This window comes from Leuresthes tenuis, unplaced genomic scaffold, assembly GCF_036924035.1.
Source record: "Leuresthes tenuis unplaced genomic scaffold, fLeuTen1.0.hap1 SCAF_6, whole genome shotgun sequence".
NCBI classification, from domain to species: domain Eukaryota; kingdom Metazoa; phylum Chordata; class Actinopteri; order Atheriniformes; family Atherinopsidae; genus Leuresthes; species Leuresthes tenuis.
The window spans coordinates 27,619,508-27,641,078 of record NW_027325360.1 but is presented as its reverse complement, the minus strand read 5'-3'; the positions used below and the strand labels follow the sequence as shown (position 1 = coordinate 27,641,078).

General features: G+C 41.0%; 2 protein-coding genes across 2 annotated transcripts; one reads left to right on the top strand and one right to left on the bottom strand.

Annotated features, from left to right (window-relative positions):
- The first annotated feature begins 289 nt into the window (after window positions 1-289).
- Window positions 290-9,014, top strand: pptc7a (protein phosphatase targeting COQ7 a). The gene is made up of 6 exons (XM_072388542.1): window positions 290-800; window positions 1,837-2,016; window positions 3,087-3,285; window positions 5,310-5,433; window positions 5,518-5,647; window positions 7,088-9,014. The coding sequence occupies exons 1-6, from the start codon at window positions 599-601 to the stop codon at window positions 7,144-7,146; spliced, it is 894 nt and encodes a 297-aa protein (XP_072244643.1). The 5' UTR covers window positions 290-598; the 3' UTR covers window positions 7,147-9,014.
- On the bottom strand, window positions 8,956-14,767 carry rad9b (RAD9 checkpoint clamp component B). The gene is made up of 11 exons (XM_072388541.1): window positions 14,734-14,767; window positions 14,404-14,474; window positions 13,904-14,041; window positions 13,657-13,771; window positions 13,453-13,552; window positions 13,143-13,240; window positions 12,901-13,007; window positions 12,163-12,227; window positions 11,900-12,022; window positions 10,368-10,590; window positions 8,956-9,605 (listed from the first exon to the last, which is right to left on the bottom strand). Exons 1-11 carry the CDS (start codon window positions 14,765-14,767, stop codon window positions 9,456-9,458), a joined length of 1,224 nt encoding a protein of 407 aa, XP_072244642.1. The 3' UTR covers window positions 8,956-9,455.
- Between the last annotated feature and the right edge of the window lie 6,804 nt (window positions 14,768-21,571).

Sequence of the window (21,571 nt, the reverse complement as noted above, 5' to 3'; positions counted from 1 at the left end):
ACCCGTTATGAATTAAAAGGCTTCATTTGGGCATTATTGACACTCACAATGGGAGACAATAATTTAAATGATTGAGTAAGGTACGTGCTATTTTAGTTCAATTACGCTTAAAATATATTATTAAAGTTGATTTGTTCACTTAAGTAATCAAACTGTAGGTTTATTAACTCCAAATTTGACAGACGAGGACACAATGTCTTATTTCCATATAAGGAAGCGCTGATTGCGTAATGATCTCCTACGTCAGAGCAGTCACAAGACTGCTCGCAGAGCGAAGTGTAGTCTGAGGCCACATCCGTTGGTCCACATTTTTGTGTAATGCTGCGTGTCAGAAGAGGAACCATGGCCGTTGAGAGCCAACACTTACAACGCTTATTGAGTGGGAGAGACAACTGTTTTCTTTGAAATTCATCTCAGACGAAAAGCTTCACGAAACTTCGGTTCCAATATCAGCGGAAAGCATTGTCTGTGCGCGCGTGACGGCTCTTGCTTAACGACCGGACAGGTTAGCGAGTCAACATTGTGTGCTCCTGTCGACGCTAAGCTAGCGGCGCTGCTAGCTTGGCTGGTTCGTTTAAACGGAGCTGGTGTGTAGGTGATGTTGTCCGTGCTGTCGTACGGTCGACTGGTTGCCAGAGCTGTTATCGGCGGGCTTTCTCAGACGGACGGCCGCGACTACAGCCTGGTGACGGCGAGCTGCGGCTTTGGAAAGGATTTCCGCAAAGGCATCCTGAAGAAAGGGATGTGTTATGGGGACGACGCGTGCTTCATCGCCCGGCACAGATCTGCTGATGTTCTGGGTTAGCGTCTGGTTTGTTTTTACTGTAACAACGTTAACGGTTCAAGTCGACATCACTGTTCGAAGCTTGCTCTGACTTGAATGGAGGGCAACGGGTCAGTGCCATAACATGAATGCTGACCCCTTATTCAGCCGACTGATGCAAGTGCTCAAAAAGTGATTCAACTGATCTTGTGCTTTTACTTTTATGTATTATTTGCCTTAAGACCTGTGCAACTCTCGTATTATTTGTATAATTGAACTTAAACTTTATCAATTGAGAAGAATTAATTCACATGTACATATTTTTAAAAGCTTCTAGGTCTGCTCAGTTAAGGATAGACTAAAACGCTAAAGCAGAGAAGGCTTGATCTTACATAGGCGAGCTGTTATTTAAGACCTCTGCAGAATCTGAGCATCTAAGTTGATTGCCTGAGTGCGGCTGACGCACACTGAGTTGATCAGGGAAACAAAATTCGGGGCATCTTTTCACCACGATCTTGTTATTTTTGGTACGGTCGGTTAATTTGTAAGTTTAGGCCTGTTTCTCTGCTCTAACTCTGGGTCAGGAGATGCTGTCCTTGTATGATCAGCAGAGCAGATGCTGAAGACTGAAGTTTCCTTTCTTGGAAAATCTTGGACCCAACCAAAAGGTCGTACAGGAGCATGGCTCTTGCTGTAACAAAATGATCAGTGTTTACATGGCATCAGACGCTGGCCAGACTGATCAGAAACACTTGAAAGTAATCAAAGGAATAAAAGATTAACTTTCTTAGGTGTAGGCTGTTAAACACATTGTGATAATCCTTGGCTTCTACAAGTCTGTCCTTTCCTGTACTCGTCCTTTTTGCATCTTGTTGAAAGTGCCCATTGTTTCCTTCATCAAGCAGCTGACTGTTCTACATGTTCTTTAATCTGACTTGGGGAACAAGTCTGGATTGTCAGAGATGTTATCGTCAAATTGCTATTGTTTTGTTGATAACAAATAGTTTGCTGGTTGAGTTTGAAAAGGACTATTGTAACAATGTCTTCTTTTTTTTCAAACATTACTTTTACAGGTGTTGCAGATGGAGTAGGTGGCTGGAGAGACTATGGCGTGGACCCGTCACAGTTTTCTGGGACGCTGATGAAGACGTGCGAGAGGCTGGTGAAGGAAGGACGCTTTGTCCCCAGCAACCCTGTGGGGGTCCTTACGACAAGCTACTACGAGCTACTGCAGAACAAAGTGCCACTGCTGGGTGAGTGAAGCCACTTTTTAAGGCAGTTCTTCCTGCTTACCCCTGAATTAAAGGCACATCTTTGGCGACTGGCCTTTTTATTTATTCACTTAAATATACATTCCTGTGGATCATACACAATCTTTGTAGTATCTAAACGCTGGATCATAAAGTCTAACAACTGCCTCCTCCTTTGCCATGTAGATCATTCTGTGTAATTAAATGAGTGTCGTCTTCTTCTGGTTGTAAGATTTAAATATAATTTCATACGACTCGGCTCACTGCGTTTCACTTTGTTTGAAGGCTTGGCAAACAAATCCAGATCCATAACAAGTAGTCTGCAGGACATTACATTTTAAGATGTACTGTGTCTGCCACTAAACAGTTAATATCTCTGTGATTTGGATTTAAGTTGCACTGTTTTGGTCCAGTTTGTTTAGTGTATCTGCGGCAGCATAAAGATTTTCGCACCATGAGTCAGAACAGCCCGATCCAATTTAAAAAAAGAAAGAGGGGGGGGAAATCCAGGGAATGTACCAGCTAGTATCCCTTTCCTCCTTCGGACTGCTGCCTCCCAACAAAGTCTGTGCACACATTTCACATCAGGGACAGATCTGTCTCAGCGAGCGTTGGTACTTTTCCATCCAGTTCTCACATGTACAGCAGGGGAAACAACACTGCATTGTGCTGCTCTTTATCCGGCAAAGGGAATGTTCTTGAGGCTGGCAGCATGTGTAATTGTTTTGCCGTAGAGAAAACAGAGCAGCAAAGGGGTGAGTCACAGTGCGTGAGAGGTTTTAAGGTGGATCCCAGAGAGCATATTTTGGTGTGCTGGATGAATCACCAGCAGAGTGTGGCCTCGCGCTGCTCCACCTCATGTTTCTTCTTCATCACTTCTATAAACACATATGGCGGATTTCTTTTAAAAAAAAAAAAATAGGAAAATTTGACACTTCTCATATTTGTTGCAAGAAGCAACAAATAGGATGGGAATTGAACCACTGATCTTCTCTTCCAAGATGGGTGACAGTACCTTTACTGTAATAAAAATGTCTGTGTGTAACTTTGTCCCCTTTTGTGCGTTTCTGCAGGTAGCAGCACAGCCTGCATTGTGGTTTTGGACCGGCAGAGTCACAGGCTGCACACGGCCAACCTCGGAGACTCTGGTTTCCTCGTGGTTCGGGGTGGAGAGGTGGTTCACCGCTCGGATGAGCAGCAGCACTACTTTAACACGCCCTTTCAGCTCTCTATTGCTCCCCCAGGCGTTGAGGGGGCGGTCCTTAGTGACAGGTGAGAACCCCAACAGGAAGTAACTTGTGCGTCAGCTTTTGGAGGGCCCACATGTACATGTTTGGATGCAGTAATTGATGACGATTGAAGCTCCTATAATGTTAGATGGGTATTTTGTTTACTGTAATCTTCAAATCACGCCGAAGACTTTCAGTCAGGGTCTGATGAGATCTTTAATAGTTTCCTTTAACCCACATCAGTGTAGCTTTAGCCGAACATGGGTAGTTGTCCTCAGTGAGGATGAATTTTGGTTCAACTCTTACGTTTCTGGCAGACCTGAACAGGTTTTCCTAATATTTAGACCACTACCAAGGTTCAGAGGGGTGAAGTTACAAGAGTATGTGGGGGAAAAAAAGCGTTCAGAAAGTTAAATTTTAGTCATAAGTTAGTAGCTTTTCGTAGCCTCGTCTTCATTAAAAACACTCGTGGACACTTATGGATATTTCGGATCTTTCCAGCTCCCTATGTATTATATTTTGAAGATTTGATTCTCGATAAATGCCTACTTTGCACACATCTCTTGAATTTTTGGTGGGCAACCATGGTAGTGGTGCCTCATTCTTTGTATTTAATTATAATGTATTTAATTTAGAATTGTGGGATGTCCAAAAACACCAAAGAGGTTATTATTTTAAGATTTTATTTTAAGTGGATATGATGAAGTGCTACACATCCTGCCAACAATACAGACTACATGTAGACAAAACAAAGGAGCTTATCTCCAGCAAATATTTTTTCATGCTTGTGTGTCAGTGTTCAGTGAGTGTTGTTAAACTGAAGTGTAACGGTGGGTCAGGAGCCACGTGCTGCTGTGTCTCGTTGCCGTGGCGTGCTGAGCAGCAACACAGTAGACATCAGTAGCACGCAGGATGTTTGCCAAGATTTCTCCTATCACATAGGTCAAAGTCTGCGTGGGCTGATGGGCACAAAGAAGAGGCCATAGCCAATTCTGCACCTTTTTTACTCGTACATCTTTAATCTGGTGAATTATTTTAAGGCTCTTATGTGTTTCTCAGAAAACTGACAAAATACGAACCCCAGATGAAGGTGAACTGCATGCCTGAAGTCGATTTCAACCAATCTGTTATGAATTGTGCTATCAATTATATTTTCTTTTTAATTTCACTCATTAAGGGTCAAAACTGAAGACCAAAACCCCTTAGATCCTCCTCACATGGTGAGGGAGATGACGATTATATTTACCTCTTGAAATATTAATACTGCATATCGTACATTAATTAGTTTGATATGGCTTGTCCTTGCATATGGAAAATGATGCATTTATGTAAGGCACAATTATTTTCAAACATATGACTTTTTAATTATCTCAAGTGTTGGTCCTTTTAAAGCTTTTGAGAAATGACTTTGACTTAAAGGTGGGCAGTATCACCCGATACATAAACGTCTTTATGTCTCCACATCTGACTGTTGATGCTGACGGTGCGTGTTCAGGTTTTACGACGCTGCCTGGCTGGTAGACCATGCCTTTCAGTCGTCTTTTCACGTGAGCTGAAATTGTAACTACATAAAAATTGCTGCACGGAACGTGTTGTTCCTGGGAATATTGGCTCAGTGTGTCCCCGTTACAGTCCAGGTCGTTTGTAATGAATAACATTCATGAGTCGCTTGGGGGGCGTGCAGCAGGGCAGAGGCATCTTCCTAGAAACAAACATGACACTGGTGGATGAACTTGTTCCCTCCCTCTGTGCTGTGGCATCTTTTATTGGAGCTGACTGTTCTTTCCAAAGCCCCATGTGATGATTCCTTGAATTTGTCCTAATCAGGCACATGTGATTGTCTCCCGTAGAGAAAATTAATCTGTAGCTTTTTTCCCCCATGAAGTTGAGTAATGAGCTATAATCAGAACCTGGGCCGAATGTTTAGATTGATCAGGTCACATGGGACAGATTTCTCAGCATTGTTGATGCTTCTTAGTTTGCATTTGTAGCACTAGGAAACCACATTTTTACATATTAATGACCAGAATTGTAGTATTCCTGACTTTATTGCGTCTGTGCCTGCAGCCCTGACGAAGCAGACAGCTCCTCCTTTGATGTACAGCTCGGTGACATCATCCTCACTGCCACCGATGGGCTGTTCGACAACATGCCCGACTACATGATCCTGCAGCAGCTCAAGAAGCTCAAGGTATGTCACAAACGCATCTGCCTCTGAGATGAAATCAGGAATGTTTTGGAAATAAAAACTTCATGCTTTGTTTTTGCTTGTCAGAACACAAACTATGAGAGCATCCAGCAGACGGCCCGCAGCATTGCAGAGCAAGCCCACGTACTCGCATATGACCCCAACTACATGTCACCTTTTGCACAGTTTGCCTGTGATAATGGACTGAATGTAAGAGGTAAGCGTTTTGGTTTTCAGTTTAAAAAAATAATAAGTAGTATTTATCTTGGCACCACCCTCATAGTTTCTCTTACTGGTAATAAATTGGGTTTGTCAAGGTAGAATATTATCACCTCTCCTCTAAACTGACTGTTGAACTGGATGTGTGATGGGAGATGGTCGTCTTAGTCATCTGACCAGCAGTAGTGCTGGGTTACAAGAGTTGCTTAGTCTGTGCAAGTTATAACGAGCAGTACGTAGGGCTGGGCGATATAACGATAGCAGAAAAGTTGTTCCTCGATAGAGATATGAATCATGGCCAATATACTTTTCGATAGATTACGTTCGTCCATCTTTTGACAGACAATACGAATAACCAATGACAACAAGAGTTGCGTCGCGCTGAACCAATCATGTGGCTGGAATAGAGCAGCTAGCCGTGGCGTGTTTGTTTGTGCTGCTGCAGCCGTATAAAAAAAAAAAAAAAAAGAAAATGAATGTTCCCTCGGAAGAAACGACGGAAGACACAGCCCAAGGCGTAAGGGATGACATTGTTGATAAGAAGGGCCCGAAAAGTTCGATGGTATTTTGGTTTTTTGAAGTCCGATACAAAACAGTAGTGTGCATTGCAAATTATGTCGAGCACATGTTCTGACAAAAACAGGGAATACTGCTAATCTTTTTCATCACCTGAAGCAGCGCCACCAGTTTGAGCACGAAGAATGCAAACTTTTACAAACACAGCCTGGAACAAGTGCTCATCTTCCCCCAATAACAACGTCTGTGCAGCAGCAACAGTCTGCTTTATCCAGCGCTGTACGACAAAAAATCTAAGGCACACCGTGATATTACAAATGCAGTATCTTATTGGATTACAAAAGACATGCAACCAATAAGCACAGTGGAAAATAAGGGATTCAAGTGGATGCTAAATGTTATGGACCATATATATATATATATATATATATATATATGACTGATGTACAAAAAAATAAAAATGTTGTGATACGACTTTTTCCCATATCGCCCAGCCCTGATGCTAAAATTTATTTTCTTTAGCAGATAAAGAGTTAAAGATAAATGGGTCATATAATCGGGAACAAATTATGTAATGATGATCGCATCCTCTTGTGGGTGGTGTAAATTGTACGCACAAGCAAATATACTGGCACACAAATTTCATGAAAGTACAGATGATGTTAAAAATAGCAAGTAAAAGCCATGTTCCTATTCTTTATGCTGTATTAAAGAACGTTGCGTACAAATGTAATTATTTATGGGTCAACTGTTTGTTTAAAATGTAAGTACCGTCCTTTAACTGAACTAACGTTAAGTGGCACATGGTATTTTTCTTTCTTTTATACTTTTATAAGTGAGGATTTGTTTTTTGTTATTTTGTCTGTGTGGACCTTTGGTGTCTAAAGGCTGATGATGATGGTGATGTTTTCTGTCTGTCCAGGAGGGAAGCCAGATGACATCACAGTACTGCTGTCCATAGTGGCAGAATACACCGACTAGACTGAAGCTGCAATGGGAAGTGATGAACTGCTATAACTCCTGCTGGCCAGGATGTAGGACTTTGTCCGACACTTCTCTGAACCTCCAGTTCTGTAGGATCTAGGCTGCCTCAACCCTCAGCTTACCACCTCTTTATCTCCCTCAAACTGCCCAATTCTTTGTGATTATGAACGTCAGAGAGTGGTCAGGTAAAGGCCTGACACATCGGCCAGATTGCACTGATAGCATCTTTGCACAGTCCCACAGCTCACCGGATAATCCCATTGCCTAGGATCAGCAGTCATTGGGCTTCTTGGAGATGAGCATCCTGTCTGAGGACAAGTTGTCTTTTTCTGATTGGTTGGGCTTGGACAAAGAGGAAGATGCAGTCATACAGGAGGTGTTGGGGGTGTTAAAATGGCTGTCAGAAGGGACTGCTAGTCCGTGAGTACTGTCAAGAAGGGAACAGCACAGGAAATGGCAGCATTACGACTGAATAAATAGGCTGCCATGAGCAAGCTCATGATGTTAATGACATTGCGGTAGTTAAATGAGATGGCCTGTAACCCTCGACATGGCCGCAGGGCGCATCTGCGACAGCGTGATATAACCGATGTGCTGTTTGGGGACGTTTTGTTAAGTGTTAGCAAAAAAAAAAAAAAACTGAGCGTATGTGACATTTCTACACAACTGTGGTGCATTTCTCTGGGCTGGTTGATCCATTAGGATTTTATAACGAAGAACGGCAGCTGCCTTTTCCTACCGGTGCAGTGCACTTCAAGTCTTGCACATATTTTGTTACTTAAGGGGAGGAGTGTGTTTACGTATGTGTGTGTGTATAAAATGTCATTTCTCGTTTCTATGTCCTCTCTTTAATCTTAGAGCTACTGGTGAAATGTTGAATGTGATGTGTGTGTGATGAGTGCACTCATGCTCATCAGCGTGTCCGTGTGTGTAATTAGTGTCACTAATATGGATGTGACGGCTCCAGACTTCCCCATATCCACTGGACTTAATACGTCTGGCAGCCTTTTACGCACAAAGCTTAAGAAGCATATGTGAAAAGCTCAATTCAGTGGAAGTTGGTCATGTGACCAAATGTATTTTTGTAACTTTGTTCGACGTGTTTGTTCACAATCAACGTTTGCATTTGGTTGGTTCCATTACACCACTACAGATTTGCACTCTTTTACCTACAATTAGAAAGATTTCTCAGTAAAGTCCAGATTTTGTGTATTTACATTACGATGTGCCTTGTATCAGGTGTTGTTGATACTGGCAAACGTCCACAGTTCCTTCACACCCCCCAATCAGAGCCTGAAACTGTAAACTAGCCATATGAGTCAAAACAGCTTCTCCATCATGCCCTGCTCCACTCAAATCTGCTTCTCTGTACCGAGTAAGGAGCTTAGGAGTCGTAATAAAGCCATCCCACGCTTAGAAAATCCTTCCTGTGGATGTTTGCATCACTGTGTACAATCTGCACTAATCTAGTGGACCGTTTCCCTGCTTTATGGATGACTACGGCACCAGGTCATTTTGAGACGGGACTGATGGGAATGGATCAGATTCAAGCAGAGCAGTGAAGGGGAGAAATGTGAGTTGTATTACAGCACTGAGGTCAATCTGAGCAGCCTAAACAAGAAGACAAAGTGGTACTTGTACTGTTGGCTTTGTTTCCTGCTCCCTGACTCACACCTGCCCTGAGCTGACTCCTGTTTGTTTCCCACCATCATTTATCTTCCAAACAGACTTTGTGTCAACCAGAGCATATTTATATGGACACGGTGTACAGTTCAATGCACATTTTAGCTCTGTGTGGGGGTAAAACAAAAAGGAAAAAAAGTCAATTCTGAACAATATTTAAATAAAGATTATAGTATTTATTATCCTGTTGTAAGCTGCTGTCTAATGTAGATAAGAAAAGTATCTGGTGTGATATGAGCGGTGAACAATGCAGCGCAGAGGCGTTTTCCTCTTTCATTTTAAAACCCAGCTGACTGGAAGCCCCCGGGGCTGTATTTTCCCCATCGAACACACAGATAAAGATAATGCCTAAGAACACTTTGTACCTCGTGCATGTACTCCCACATTCCTCAGACAATCGGGCACACCACATGTTGCCATCTATAAACAGGTGTGGTTTGATGACCATCACAAAGAGAAAATAATAAGAAGTTAATCACCAATAAAAGCACATAGAACTCTTAACACTTAAATACAACCCTTTCTCTGTGAACAATATGCTTAAAAAAAGTTTTACTGCACACTGTTGCCCCCTTTTGGCAGAAATCCCGTGATGACGAATTCCTTGTGTAACAGCTCTGCTTTTACAGTGAAGGGCTTCGGGGATGGTGTTCCTCCTCCGTAGTTTCTTCGTCACTGTAACATGCCAGAACAGGCAGTCTGGAAGCAAAACCACCGCTATCATCATCATCCTCTTGCTCTGAGGACAAAGCCTTGAACAACAGGGAGCAGATCTACAGAGAAAGAAGGGGAATATGTGAGGTATTTAACATAACATCAGGGTCATTTGAGCTGGTTGTTAAACATTGCTGGTATTTTCTGGTATGTATTCACAGAACTCTCCCTCCTGTTGCACAAGCCTATTGTCCAGGATTGAACAAATCACAGAAAAACAAAAATATAAACATAAAAAAACAGGTTTCCAGGACTCCCTGCATTTGTTACATCAACATTGGATCACTGTAATTATTAATTCTGACTTATGTTGTGTACATTTTTGACTATTCAACGTGACATGTATGTCTCATATATATATATATATATATATATATGACTTTCATAAGCAAACAAAACTCACAGTTAAAGAATTATTCGTGTTATCAATCCTAAAATGTCCACATGAATTGAATAAGTTCCTTCATAGCACTCATGAGGATAATTGTTTCTGAGAGAAACGGGAACTTAACCTGTACCATAGAAGTAAAAATCCAGAGTTGAACCTCGCTAAGCCACTAATTCTGCTTCGTAGAACAGGTCTCTGGTGGCGACAGGAAATATCCGGCTCAAAATATTTAATATGGAGGAATAAAAAGGTGTTGGGCAGGAAACTTGTAAGCCAGGAGTTTTAGGTTGGACTGTGATGATTCCAACCAAAGGAATCCGTGTGTTATGGCACTCAAGTAAAACACTTGACTCTTTGCAATGTCAATTGACCTCTCGGTGAACTGTGTGGAGAACCCAATGGAATTTAAAAAACAACAGGGGGGTCTTGTTACCCTGGTGGAAGCAGGCGACACGGTGGCCCCGGCAGAGTCCTCGTCGGGTAACCAGAGTCTGGTACGGTTGTCGTTCTGAGCCAGAAGATGCATCCAATCAGGAGAGTTCGTTATTGGGCTGCCCTGGCTTGATGCGACCACCTCCGTCACATCTGGAATTTTATCGGGCATGCTGCTGTGTCCCTCATATACACCCACATGTAGAGCAGCAGCATCTGCACACCTGGGAACCAAAACAGACTGATCCATCTGAGTCCTACACCTCTGTGTAAGTGCAAATAATAACTGCTTCTGTGCAGAAATCACATTATGTCTCAGTGAAATCATTAGGATTAGCACTGGGTCTGGGTTTGTTATGACAGGAAGCATGTTACCGGGTTCATGTCATAACAAACTAAAAAAAAAACAGTTATTTCAGCGCCGCCTCCATCATCACACACACCATTACATAATTTTAGACCCTTGGTCAGTGAAGGAGGCAAAATAAATAATAATTTTCCCAAGCGTTTATCAAAAAGCCAGGCTGGGATGAAGGTATGTGGCCTTATCTTGTGGATGGCAAGCTAAAATCTTGAAAACCCTGCCGGATGGTTTCTCTCGGAAGAAACATCTCGAGACAAAACACACTGCAGAGATCCCCAAGATAGAGTAGTTTGCAACATGTTTGCTATTTGTTTTGAATCGCTGCGAGAGACATTTGTATAAAGCAAGCATATGCTGATAAGAGAAAATATCCCTTTAAGATAGATGTAAAACCTGTATAAAAAGTCTGATTATTTTTGCGATTAATCGCAAGTTAACTATCATGCGATTAAATATTTTAATCAACTGAGACCCCTAGAACTTATAGTCTTGCACTAAAATAGCAAAAATAGAATAGGAGGTCTTGTTGAACACAAGATCAAAGAGAAAAACATTTTGTTATCTATCAGCTGTATGAGCTAACGAGAACGACTGCCCGTAACCAAACTATACGTCATCAACCTCAATCCAGGATCCAGGCCACAAGTGTAATTTACAATGCCTTAATATAACTTAATAAGCAGGTCCACTCATGAGCATGCATGCCACGAGAAGTCCGAATGTTCAGAAACTAAGTCCTCATAAGGTTGGGGATGTTTTTGCAGACTCCCAGGAGAGGAGACTAAGCTGGGACAGTCTACCTGGGACTGATGTAACAAGATCCACCTAGATCCCCAAAGTGGAGTACAACAGTGTGAGAGAGGAGGGCATTACAGACCCTGTTTATTTCTGTTACAGACTCCAGGCAGGCTGCCATAACACTGTGCCTCTTAGGAAGCTGAAAAACAGCGAATGAGGGCAAATAGCCCTGACCGAGTGCCAGAAGAGAAGCTCAGGTAAAGCCCCTGTGGGAGGATTTAATCACACCCTCCAATCCTGTTGGTTGTCGATCAGGAAGCTGTCCCTACAAAGACTACAGATGTGACGAAGAGGGGGTCCAAACAAACCCTGTCTGTGAAACCTTGCTGTGGGTATAATTGCCATTATTACAAAGAGTGTTTGTTTGTTACCTTGGCATACTGGGGGCCGGGGTCGCCGTTAGCTGTGAGGGACCCATGCTTTCACAATCCATCAGAGTAGCCAGCACCACAGTGGCCTCGAGGACCATCTCCTCCACAGAGAAGCACACAGGCCTGCAAACAGCAGAAAAAGATATAAACAGGTTCAACAGCCACAGACCAAAAACAAGAACTTTAAAGCAGCCTGGAGTTAAGGTGGTGTTCTATGAGATATGAACACAAGTTAAGCTAATCACAACAGCAAGGAAACTTACTTTCCTGCTGCACCAAAGTGAACTGACACCGGAAGGCAGTGCGACTCTGCAAAGGACAGCAGACCCTAAAAAGACAAAACAAGACTGTGACAGCGTAACATAGCTCATGAATTGGTTAGTTAGGTCAGAACATATTTAAGAAAGTTAAACAATGAGTAAATTGAGGTGGACTTAAACTTAAAGCCTGACTTCTAATCCGTCCAGACTGGATTTTCCCAAAACCAAAGGGGGCGAGACGGCTGGGCTGGATAATGACGAGTCTCTCAGCTGGAAGTCCCACAAACATTCCAAGACTTTAGGGACAAGAGTCGTGGGTGTTAATGTAGGTCAAGTCTCACTAGCTGGGCAAGCACAAAGACCGTTTCCATCTCCTCGATCAGTGTTTTTGGAGTTACTAAAACTATCAAGAGTTTCAATATTGCAGCAAATACAATGCAAAGTGTGGCCAGAACATTGCAGCTCATTACTTCTATAACTTTTTCCACGAAGTGGTGCGTCATTAAAGTCAGTCTATCTTTGCGATGAAGAGTCACAACCCTGAGGGGAAGGTTCACGAGAAAGTGAAACAGAGCCGGGCTTTACGACACCCGAGTATCCAGATTACAGGCCCAGAAATATCACGTCTTACACGTGAAATGACCCCCGGTGAGCCAGACCGCCACACACATGGATACAAACCACACACATATTATACTCATGTGTCAGGATAAAGGGAGCCTCCTAAAATAACCCTGTTACCCTCAACTCCTTCAGGCAAAAGGTGATGTCAGAGTCCACTCCAATCTGAAAGTAGTCAAACTCATCTGGGTGTAAGGACATCTCAGTGTTCAGCACCTTCATGTGTCCTGTGGCAGAATTACATCCAAGCACTTGCATTACATCTTAGGAGCCTGTTTTAATGAGCTTGACGGTTTAAATGTGCAGATTTTGCAACTTTTGTCACTTAGAAACGCATCAGAACATTAACTCGCCCTTTGTACCCTCGCAGTAATTTCTCAGGCTGGCTCTCAGAGACGTCATGGACAAAGTGATTTCCTCCTGAAACACTGGGAAGTGCATCACCATATCACTGAGAAGCCTGCAAAAACGGAGAACATAAAAATAACATACCAAAACAGAGATTTATCTATGTTCTACTGACTGATGTTGGCTTTTTGAGGACTACTTTGGTAGTTTTTATCCATGAAAAACAAAGAAAATTGAGCCTGACTGCCCCAACGCAAGAATAGAATATTAAAACTTGCATGTATGGATAGATCTAACGTGATAATGACAAATTAGAGTGCTAACCTGGCAGGAGCTTTCAACACATTAGGACAGAGGTGTGAGGCAAACACGGCCTGCAGGGCCTCGCTTTCCTGGAAACGTATGTTGTGGGTTTTCGTGATGCCTAACACAAATGTAGAAACAGGCGATTTGGAGCACACTGCCACCAAGTGTTCACAATATGCAATATTGGAAAAAATGCTAAAAGGGGGATGCTGTGTTTCCTACCATGTCTGCAGAAAAACTGGATCACCACTCGGTCACTGAGAGTGCTGACTGATATCTGACAACGCTCCACGTTGCGCTCAATGGAGATAAGACCCCGGAAAAGTGGTAGGACAGACTTGAAAACACACATAATTTAAATTTGTCATCACTGCCTTGATTTTTTTCATCCAAGGTTTAAAAAGGGACACAGCAATGACGCACACGTGTCATTATAATTACTCTCAGATTCATACACTGACTGATATACCTTCATGACCAGTTTGCATTTGATTGTTTCACATCCACTCTCCGATACTGATCCAAGGCTGTAATGGTGGAAGAACAGTGGCGAGAAGAGAAAGCAGGCGTATGCAGAATGAGCAGAATTCACTGATCTCAGAGCCAGCTTTCAGAAAAGAAATAAGACATGGAGATTTAGTTAGGATGTCCCCCTGGGGGACAAGAACTCTTGGGGGGGGATAAATCAGATTAAGATCAGATTTATTGTCACGCATACAGTCATACATATGAAATTTGTCCTCTGCTTCTAACCCATCCAGGTTGACTGCTGTTGACATACACACACACACACACACACATGCAGTTTCACCATCTTTTTTGAGTGGCAAAAGTGGGAATCGAACCTTCCGGTTATTGGACGACCCACTCTAACCATTGAGCCAGAGAGTAAAGCATACCATTCGTGCTTTACTCCTGTTTATAAATCAAACTTGTGTTTTTTCAACAGGTTTTGTCAGTGTCGCTCACCCCCCTGTCCGTGGGATCCAACCACAGCTCATCGCCAATCCTTGACAGGGCATGAATAGCCTTTCCAAACACTGCAATACAAGGCGCCACCACAGTCAGAAGTTAGCACTGTGTAAGCTATTTCTGTCTCTACAAGCACAGTCGGCCAACTACAGGCCGTTGATAATAAATTTGTAAAGTCACAATACAGCCACTAGCTTATTTAGCAAAGTAGTCACGAGCAAAAGTAAGCTAAGATTAGCCATGCTAATGTTAGCTCTAACCCCCCCCCATTACAGTTTTTCACAGCAAATTAAGCTGTTATATTTCCCCATTCTTGTTAACTACTACCTTTTACGCAGTTCCCTTCAATAACACAGTTCATATTTACTAATGGCGGGTGAGGTTATCAAGCTAAGTATGAACCAAACAGGGTTAACGGATAGCTCAACCAACGCCTTTTTTTTACAGATGCTAAAAGCGCCCTGACGTTATAGGCACGTGTTCGAGTCCCGCCTCGGGCATTGAGTAGCACGTCATTCCATTGTGCTCCTTTTCCCGAAATGAAACTTTTAAATAAAAGCCACTAATGTCCAAAGAGCCTTAAAATAAGATAAATAAAATGGAGTGAACGGTAAAATGCAAATGCAAATACTAGAGTGGACAGATTCAAAGTTCCGAGACTGTTTGGAAGTGATTAATTACATATAGTTGAATTACACAATTACAATAGAAAATAAATTTGATTAAGTATCTGACAAAAATGTGCGATTAGATTACAGTGACTTCAAAATAGCAGGTGATTACTTGTCTTATTTTTTTTAATTCTTTTTGTAAAAAGCTTAAAGGCAAAACATAATCTTCATTACGTAGCTCTGGATTTTTTCAGCATGCTATTAAATGTCTTTCTTTGATGTAATTCTGGATAAGGGGGGCCAGCAAATCACATTTGAATAGAACATCATCAAAGGATGAGTTACAAGGAGCTTTTCTGTGTGGAGAAGTACATATTGAAGAATGAGAGAATAATCTAAAGCGGCATGTTTTGCCAGTCTGGATAAGCTCATCTTTTTACAATCTTAAACTTTTGGGGTTTTTTTGGAAATTAATCTTTAACGCTGAAGTAGCTTGAAGGTGAACAAGGGTATCTTTATAATCAAGGTACTAAAAACCTTTAGAGTCAGCTTTCACACAGTTTCACACATGGTGGATGAACATTGACACTTGTGATGCTCATCATCTCTTTGAATGAAGTTAAACTCATTTGAATTAATATATGTACATTATATGTAAACTAACAATTTGAACAATGTATCTTGCACGTTGATGATATTTATATATTACCTTATCTAAGTTCTGTGGTGACCAAAATTTGATAGATTTAGATTTACCCAGGAGTGATTTAATGTTTGGTCAAAATCAAAACCAAAAATCCAGAAATGATTACTGGTTAATAGCAGGTCATTTAAAATGTCTGGACATCAACTCTGATATTTCTGCTGCTACACTCACAGATCACAGCGTTATCTCTTTACCTCAAGAATAAAAGAATTTTCAGTCTACTAAAAAATGAGATTCTGCCAAAAGATTGAATCTCTGATTTTAGAAATTGTGAACCTGATAGAACTAAAAATGTCTGCCATCAAATGGCAGCTCATGAAATTTGAAAATTGGCACTTAACAATTAGGATTAGGAATAATCAAACAAATATTTTAACCGAAGATGTTAAACAGGCGTTACTAAACGTTCAGCCTTAGAGTAAGAGGAGCATTCATTACAACAGGGGCTAAATGGATAGAAACATATTCCTAAAGCAGACAATATTTCTTGAAGTCAAAATACAATTGAAGGACTTTAAGCAACAGCTGATCGTCTTTCCATTAACAAAGCCTCTGTTCCTGATGGTCTTACTGAAAACCTTTGCTGGAATATATAGGAATCACTTTATCAACCCCATAATCACAGGGAAGTATTATTTCTATCTGAGACCCCAGACTTATAAAAAACATCTACCGATCTATCACTCTTGGAAACCCACATTACAAGCTGCAGAATACAAAAAACCTGATTGTTGATGATGCACTTATTTACTTTCTGGATTTCTATGAAGCATTTGGCTTAGTGAAACATTTGTTTATCTTTGCAACACTTAATTATCTCGGCTTTAGAGTCAGATTTATGAATTTTGTGACTGAACTTTATGGAAATATCAGCAGCACCTAATGATGCCACCCCATGCTGTAGGGTTAATGTAGGAAAAGATGCCCTATTTCACCATATATGTTCATTTCAGTTACAGAAATGCTAGCTATTTAGATAGCTATATTATTTTAAACCAGCTAGGAGATGAAACAACACTGTTTCTAAAGATAAACCTCGAATTCCAATTGCTGATGAAAAGAATACATGATACAAATTACAAAATTCTCTAAAACTTTAGGATTTAAGTTAAAATTTTTAAAAATGTCCTATCAAATCAGAAATAAAGCATCCAGGAATTCACCTCTCAAAGGACCAAAAGCACGGTCAACCACTGAATATGGAAATTAAACTAAAAGAGAGCAAAATGACATTAGATTCATGGCTTTTCTTTGTCGAATTTATTTTACAAAAATTTAAGATTTATGTAGATTCACCAACCCAACCCACTCTACTGCTTTTTAAAATAAATTGATTCACTCTGTTAATCAAAAAAAATTTAATTGGACAAACAAACCACGCAAAGTATTGATTCAATATGATCCTCAGTAACTTCTGTATATATAAAACTGTTGAACTGTCAGTGTTTAGATCTAATGGCTGACAAAGGGAATTTAGTTCAATCATAAACAATCTTCCACTGAGCATGGTTTCTACCCTCGAAGGATATTTATATGCATCAACACATCTGATTCAGATTAAATGGATTCTTAAGTTCTGCACAAACCATCTAACGAGGCATTGATTTGAAGCAGGGAAACATGTAAAACCTGCAGGACAGCGGCCCTCACATCCCTGACATGAGGTCATACCTGGGACGAGCTTTTCAATCTGAGCCTTTGGGTTAAAAAATGGCGTTTTTGGACATTTTTCATGAAATTACTAGTTGACAGCAGAGCTAATGTAGGAGTCTAAATGGAGCCCCTCTGTTTTTATATATTTTTTAATAGTCAGGAAGCGTTTGGTAGAGAGGTAAAGATGTGCTGTGAAAATAAGAAATAAGAAATAAGAGTGTTTGTGTCCAAAGGCGCCTACTCATGGGAACAGAAACACAACATGCATTTTGATACATTCACCTTCCTGGTGAAATAAGGGATGCTCTTATGACCAATAATAAATGAATAAAAACTTTATAGTTCCGATCAGGGCTGATTAAAAGATTTAAGCTTTTGAAAGTGGAACAAAGTATTGAATGATTTTTTTATGGCACTTTTTCCTGAAGAGACCCTTTTGGGTTCCAAGGGTCCTAAGTGTGAGTTATTCAGGGTGGACCCTGGAGGGTTAATATAGTTTAGCTATATTTTAGAATTCTGTCAATCGACAGTGTGAATAACATAATGAACTTTGACCCTGTTCACGCTGACGTATGTCCTGGGTGACCGGATAACCAGATGACAGTACAGTTCCTGAAGGACCGGTTGTGATTGGATATCTGTATGCAAATAAACAAAGTCTCAAAGTAGAGTCAACTAACAGGACATTAGCAGGTCTATTAATGTTTCTGTAACATCCCAAAAAGGCTGTTAACTATATCATTACTTGAGATTTGACTGATGCACAACTAATGCAGTGTTTTTACAAGAATTTAAACAAGTTATATAACAGAAGTGATATGAGAGGAGTAAAAGAAGGGGTAAAATAATAGATTTATGATGATTAAGATCAGTGTTAGTGCTCCTCTGCTGCCTGAGGACACAAAACTCTCTGTTTCCACCCTTCCTGAAAAACCTGAAAAATAACATTGCTCTGTCACGATTTAGGTTTGATTCATGTCTTGTCTCGTCATTTCCTGTTTTATTTTGAAATCACTAACTTCCCTCTCCTTTCAGGTACCCTGCCCTTCCTCCTGTGTCAAGCGTCTGATTGTCTTCCCTGATTCCCAAAGTGTTTCCACCTGTTTCCCTTGGCTCCTCTTGTCTGCGTCTCAAATAGTCTGCGTCTCCCTTGTCTTGGCCAGTGTGTTGTACTCTGTTATGAGCTTCATTACTAGCGTCTTGATGCCACAGTTTCCACGTCCCTAGTTTCCACAGCCACAGAATCCTTGAGCCTGCAGTGAGCGATCCTCCTGCATAGCATATCCTTTTGTTGAAATTAATTCTTTAAGCCATAGCTTTAATTTTCACCACGGTAAGTTTCATAGCCTGGTTTTGTTCCTCCAGTTTGGAGAGATTTTGAGTTCTTAAATGTTTCATAGAAACCTCCGCTAGTGGAGCGATTATTTGTTATATTCTTTAAGCTCTTTGTGCCGCAGTTAAAGGTGTGCTTACGTTTATTGTTAAGTTTCATAGTACCTCTGTTTAAGAGAGCGTCTTTCGTAGGACAGCGTGAGTTATTTTGTTATCTTTCATAGCCTTTCAGTTTTCCTCCTGGAGTGGAGAGAGTTTTTGGTTCTAACTTTCATAGCGGGTTCACCTCAGCCACAGTTATTGAGGAGATTGCTCAGGAGTTTCACAGCATTTTCTTTTGTTCTGTGTGGAGATCCTCAACCTGCTGTTTATCAATAAACATTCTTGCCTTTAAAAAAAGACCCTGCATCTGTGTCCTGTCTCCTGAGGGCCTGAGGGCCTGACATACACTCAATAAACAACTTCCCTGCTTGTAATACAGTTGTGAAATGAGTGCGCCTAAATTTCTATCACATCATATTCCAGACCTGGTCCATTTCAAGATAGCAAAGAACTCTGGTCTTTTACCTTCCATTAAGTATAATATTGTGAATAATTCAGGGAGTCTGGGGAAGTCCTTTTAAAGGCTGAAGACAGAAACCACTGCTGGCTTCATGTAACCTTTGGACCCTCAGACAGCTTTGCATGAGGAATCATTGTGAAATTAAAAAGAAAAATACTTATGATATAAGTCATATCTATATATACATATAGACATATATATATATATATATATATACATTTTCTTGTTTGTGGTCAGGTAAACTGCATGTATGGGTGAGTTGGATAAGCTGTTGTAGATGCTTATCAAAGGTAGGCCAATTCATTGGTATGGCTGACTAATCAACTATGGTCTTTTTTTAACCCTAACCCATATACGAAACCCAGTCTTTTATTGAAATTCAAGCAGTTTAATGTGTCATTGAACTATAAAATGAACGCAAAGAATAAATAAACAATTGACGTTAAAAAAAAGAAATGATGGAATCAATTTATAAAGCAAAATGTTTTCTAAACTTTTGACTCCTCAAAGTAGCCATCTTTGGCAGACATAACAGCTGAACACACTCGTGGCATTCTTTCTATAATAGAAATAAAATATTTTGTCAGAAAGGTTGCTTTGCTTTCGCTCTTTTGCCCAATTCATCCAGCATGGGGTTTAATTCTGGAGACTGTGTCGACCACTTCATGTCTTCAAGCTTACAATCATGGTCTTTTTTCCTAAGGTAGTTCTGCCACAGCTTGGACTAATGTTTTGGATCATTATCTAGCTGTAAGGGCAGTTAGCCTCACAGCAAGAGGGTTCCAGGTTCGATTCCCAATTGGGTGCCTTTCTGTGTGGAGTTTGCATGTTCCCGTGGGTTCTCTCTGGGCACTCCAGCTAAATCGTCCCTTGGAGTGAGTGTGAGCGTGCATGGTTGTCTCTGTGTGGCCCTGTGATAGACTGGTGACCTGTCCAGGGTTTACCCTGCCTCTCGCCCGATGACAGCTCCAGCCCCCTCAGGACCCTTGGATTAAGCGGTAAATTGGATTAAACGGTATAGATGGATGATCTTGCTGTAGGATTGCTGATCAGCTGGGTGCATACCAAAGGGTGCTGTGGTAGCTGTTTTGGTTCAGGGTGTCTCTAACTCTGTACTGTTCCTGATGGCTCAGGCTTCTACGTCTTCTTCTTGCAGCAATTTACTACAGTCTTATTACGACCACTGTTAAGCTGTCGTCCAATGAGCCGCCTATCACACAAGCTGTTGACTGTCTTTTGGTTCTGTTGTAGCGGTGGGTTCGGTCAGACTTTCCTCCAGTTTCTGAGTGTTTTTTAATCAAATAAACTGTACTTACTGACACCATGACTTTCTTTGCAGTTTTTAAGTTTTTTAATGGTCCGTCTCTCTTCCGTTGTTTATTGCCTTTTACTCGACATTTTTAGAGCAACACAATACTGCTCAAATAATGCTCCCGAGGGTATGGAACCACAGCGTGCTCCAACACTATTATGTAGACAAAAGGGGGTCGTCAATAATCAAGAAAAGTTGGGACATCCAGGAATTCAAGGCTTGATCAACATCTTTAAGTTGTTAACCCATTTCTTGTTCCCTGAAAAAGACCTTTTTGTGTAATTCTGAAATGTAGATTATTTTTCAGCACCTACCTCTGTACTATTTCAAGCCATTCATTGGACTTGAGCTGCTTGGATTTCAATAAAAAAAATTTTTTAAAAATTGCAAAATGGAAAAAATGTGGAGAAATGGTCCCAATAAAGGCTACTGAAGTATTAAAAACCTAAATGGATAAATTTTTTTCATTGGTCGAAAGGTCACTTTTAAATATCTAATGATGGATGGATGAAATATCTCAGCTAAAAGCTATTTAAGACCATTTGTAACAATCATGTGTGGATAAATAGCAGAAACAAAACGGATCATCTTTTAACATCATTGAAAAATGACGTCGCAAAAAAGTTCATAAGCAGGCCGAGAGGTTTGAACACCAACTGAAGAGCAAACCCACATTAATCTTATCAAAATAATTTTCTAAGAAATACTTGATGTAGCATGTGTGCATGTTAAGAATCTCTCAGTTTAAAATTACACAAATCTGTCATCTGCATTAAATTATTGAAGACTAAACCTACAGGTGTAACTCTCCCCTTCATCTTAAGTTACAACCCCGGTATTTCCTGAGGTTGCTCGCATCGTCTTCTGTTCGGTGTGTGTTGCAGCCAGTAGAGCCCGATGTGTGAAACCGTCATTGGCTTCCAGTTACCGAGAAGAGGTCCAATCTACTTGAACCCTGAGCGTGTTCTCATCTAAAATGCACAACACAA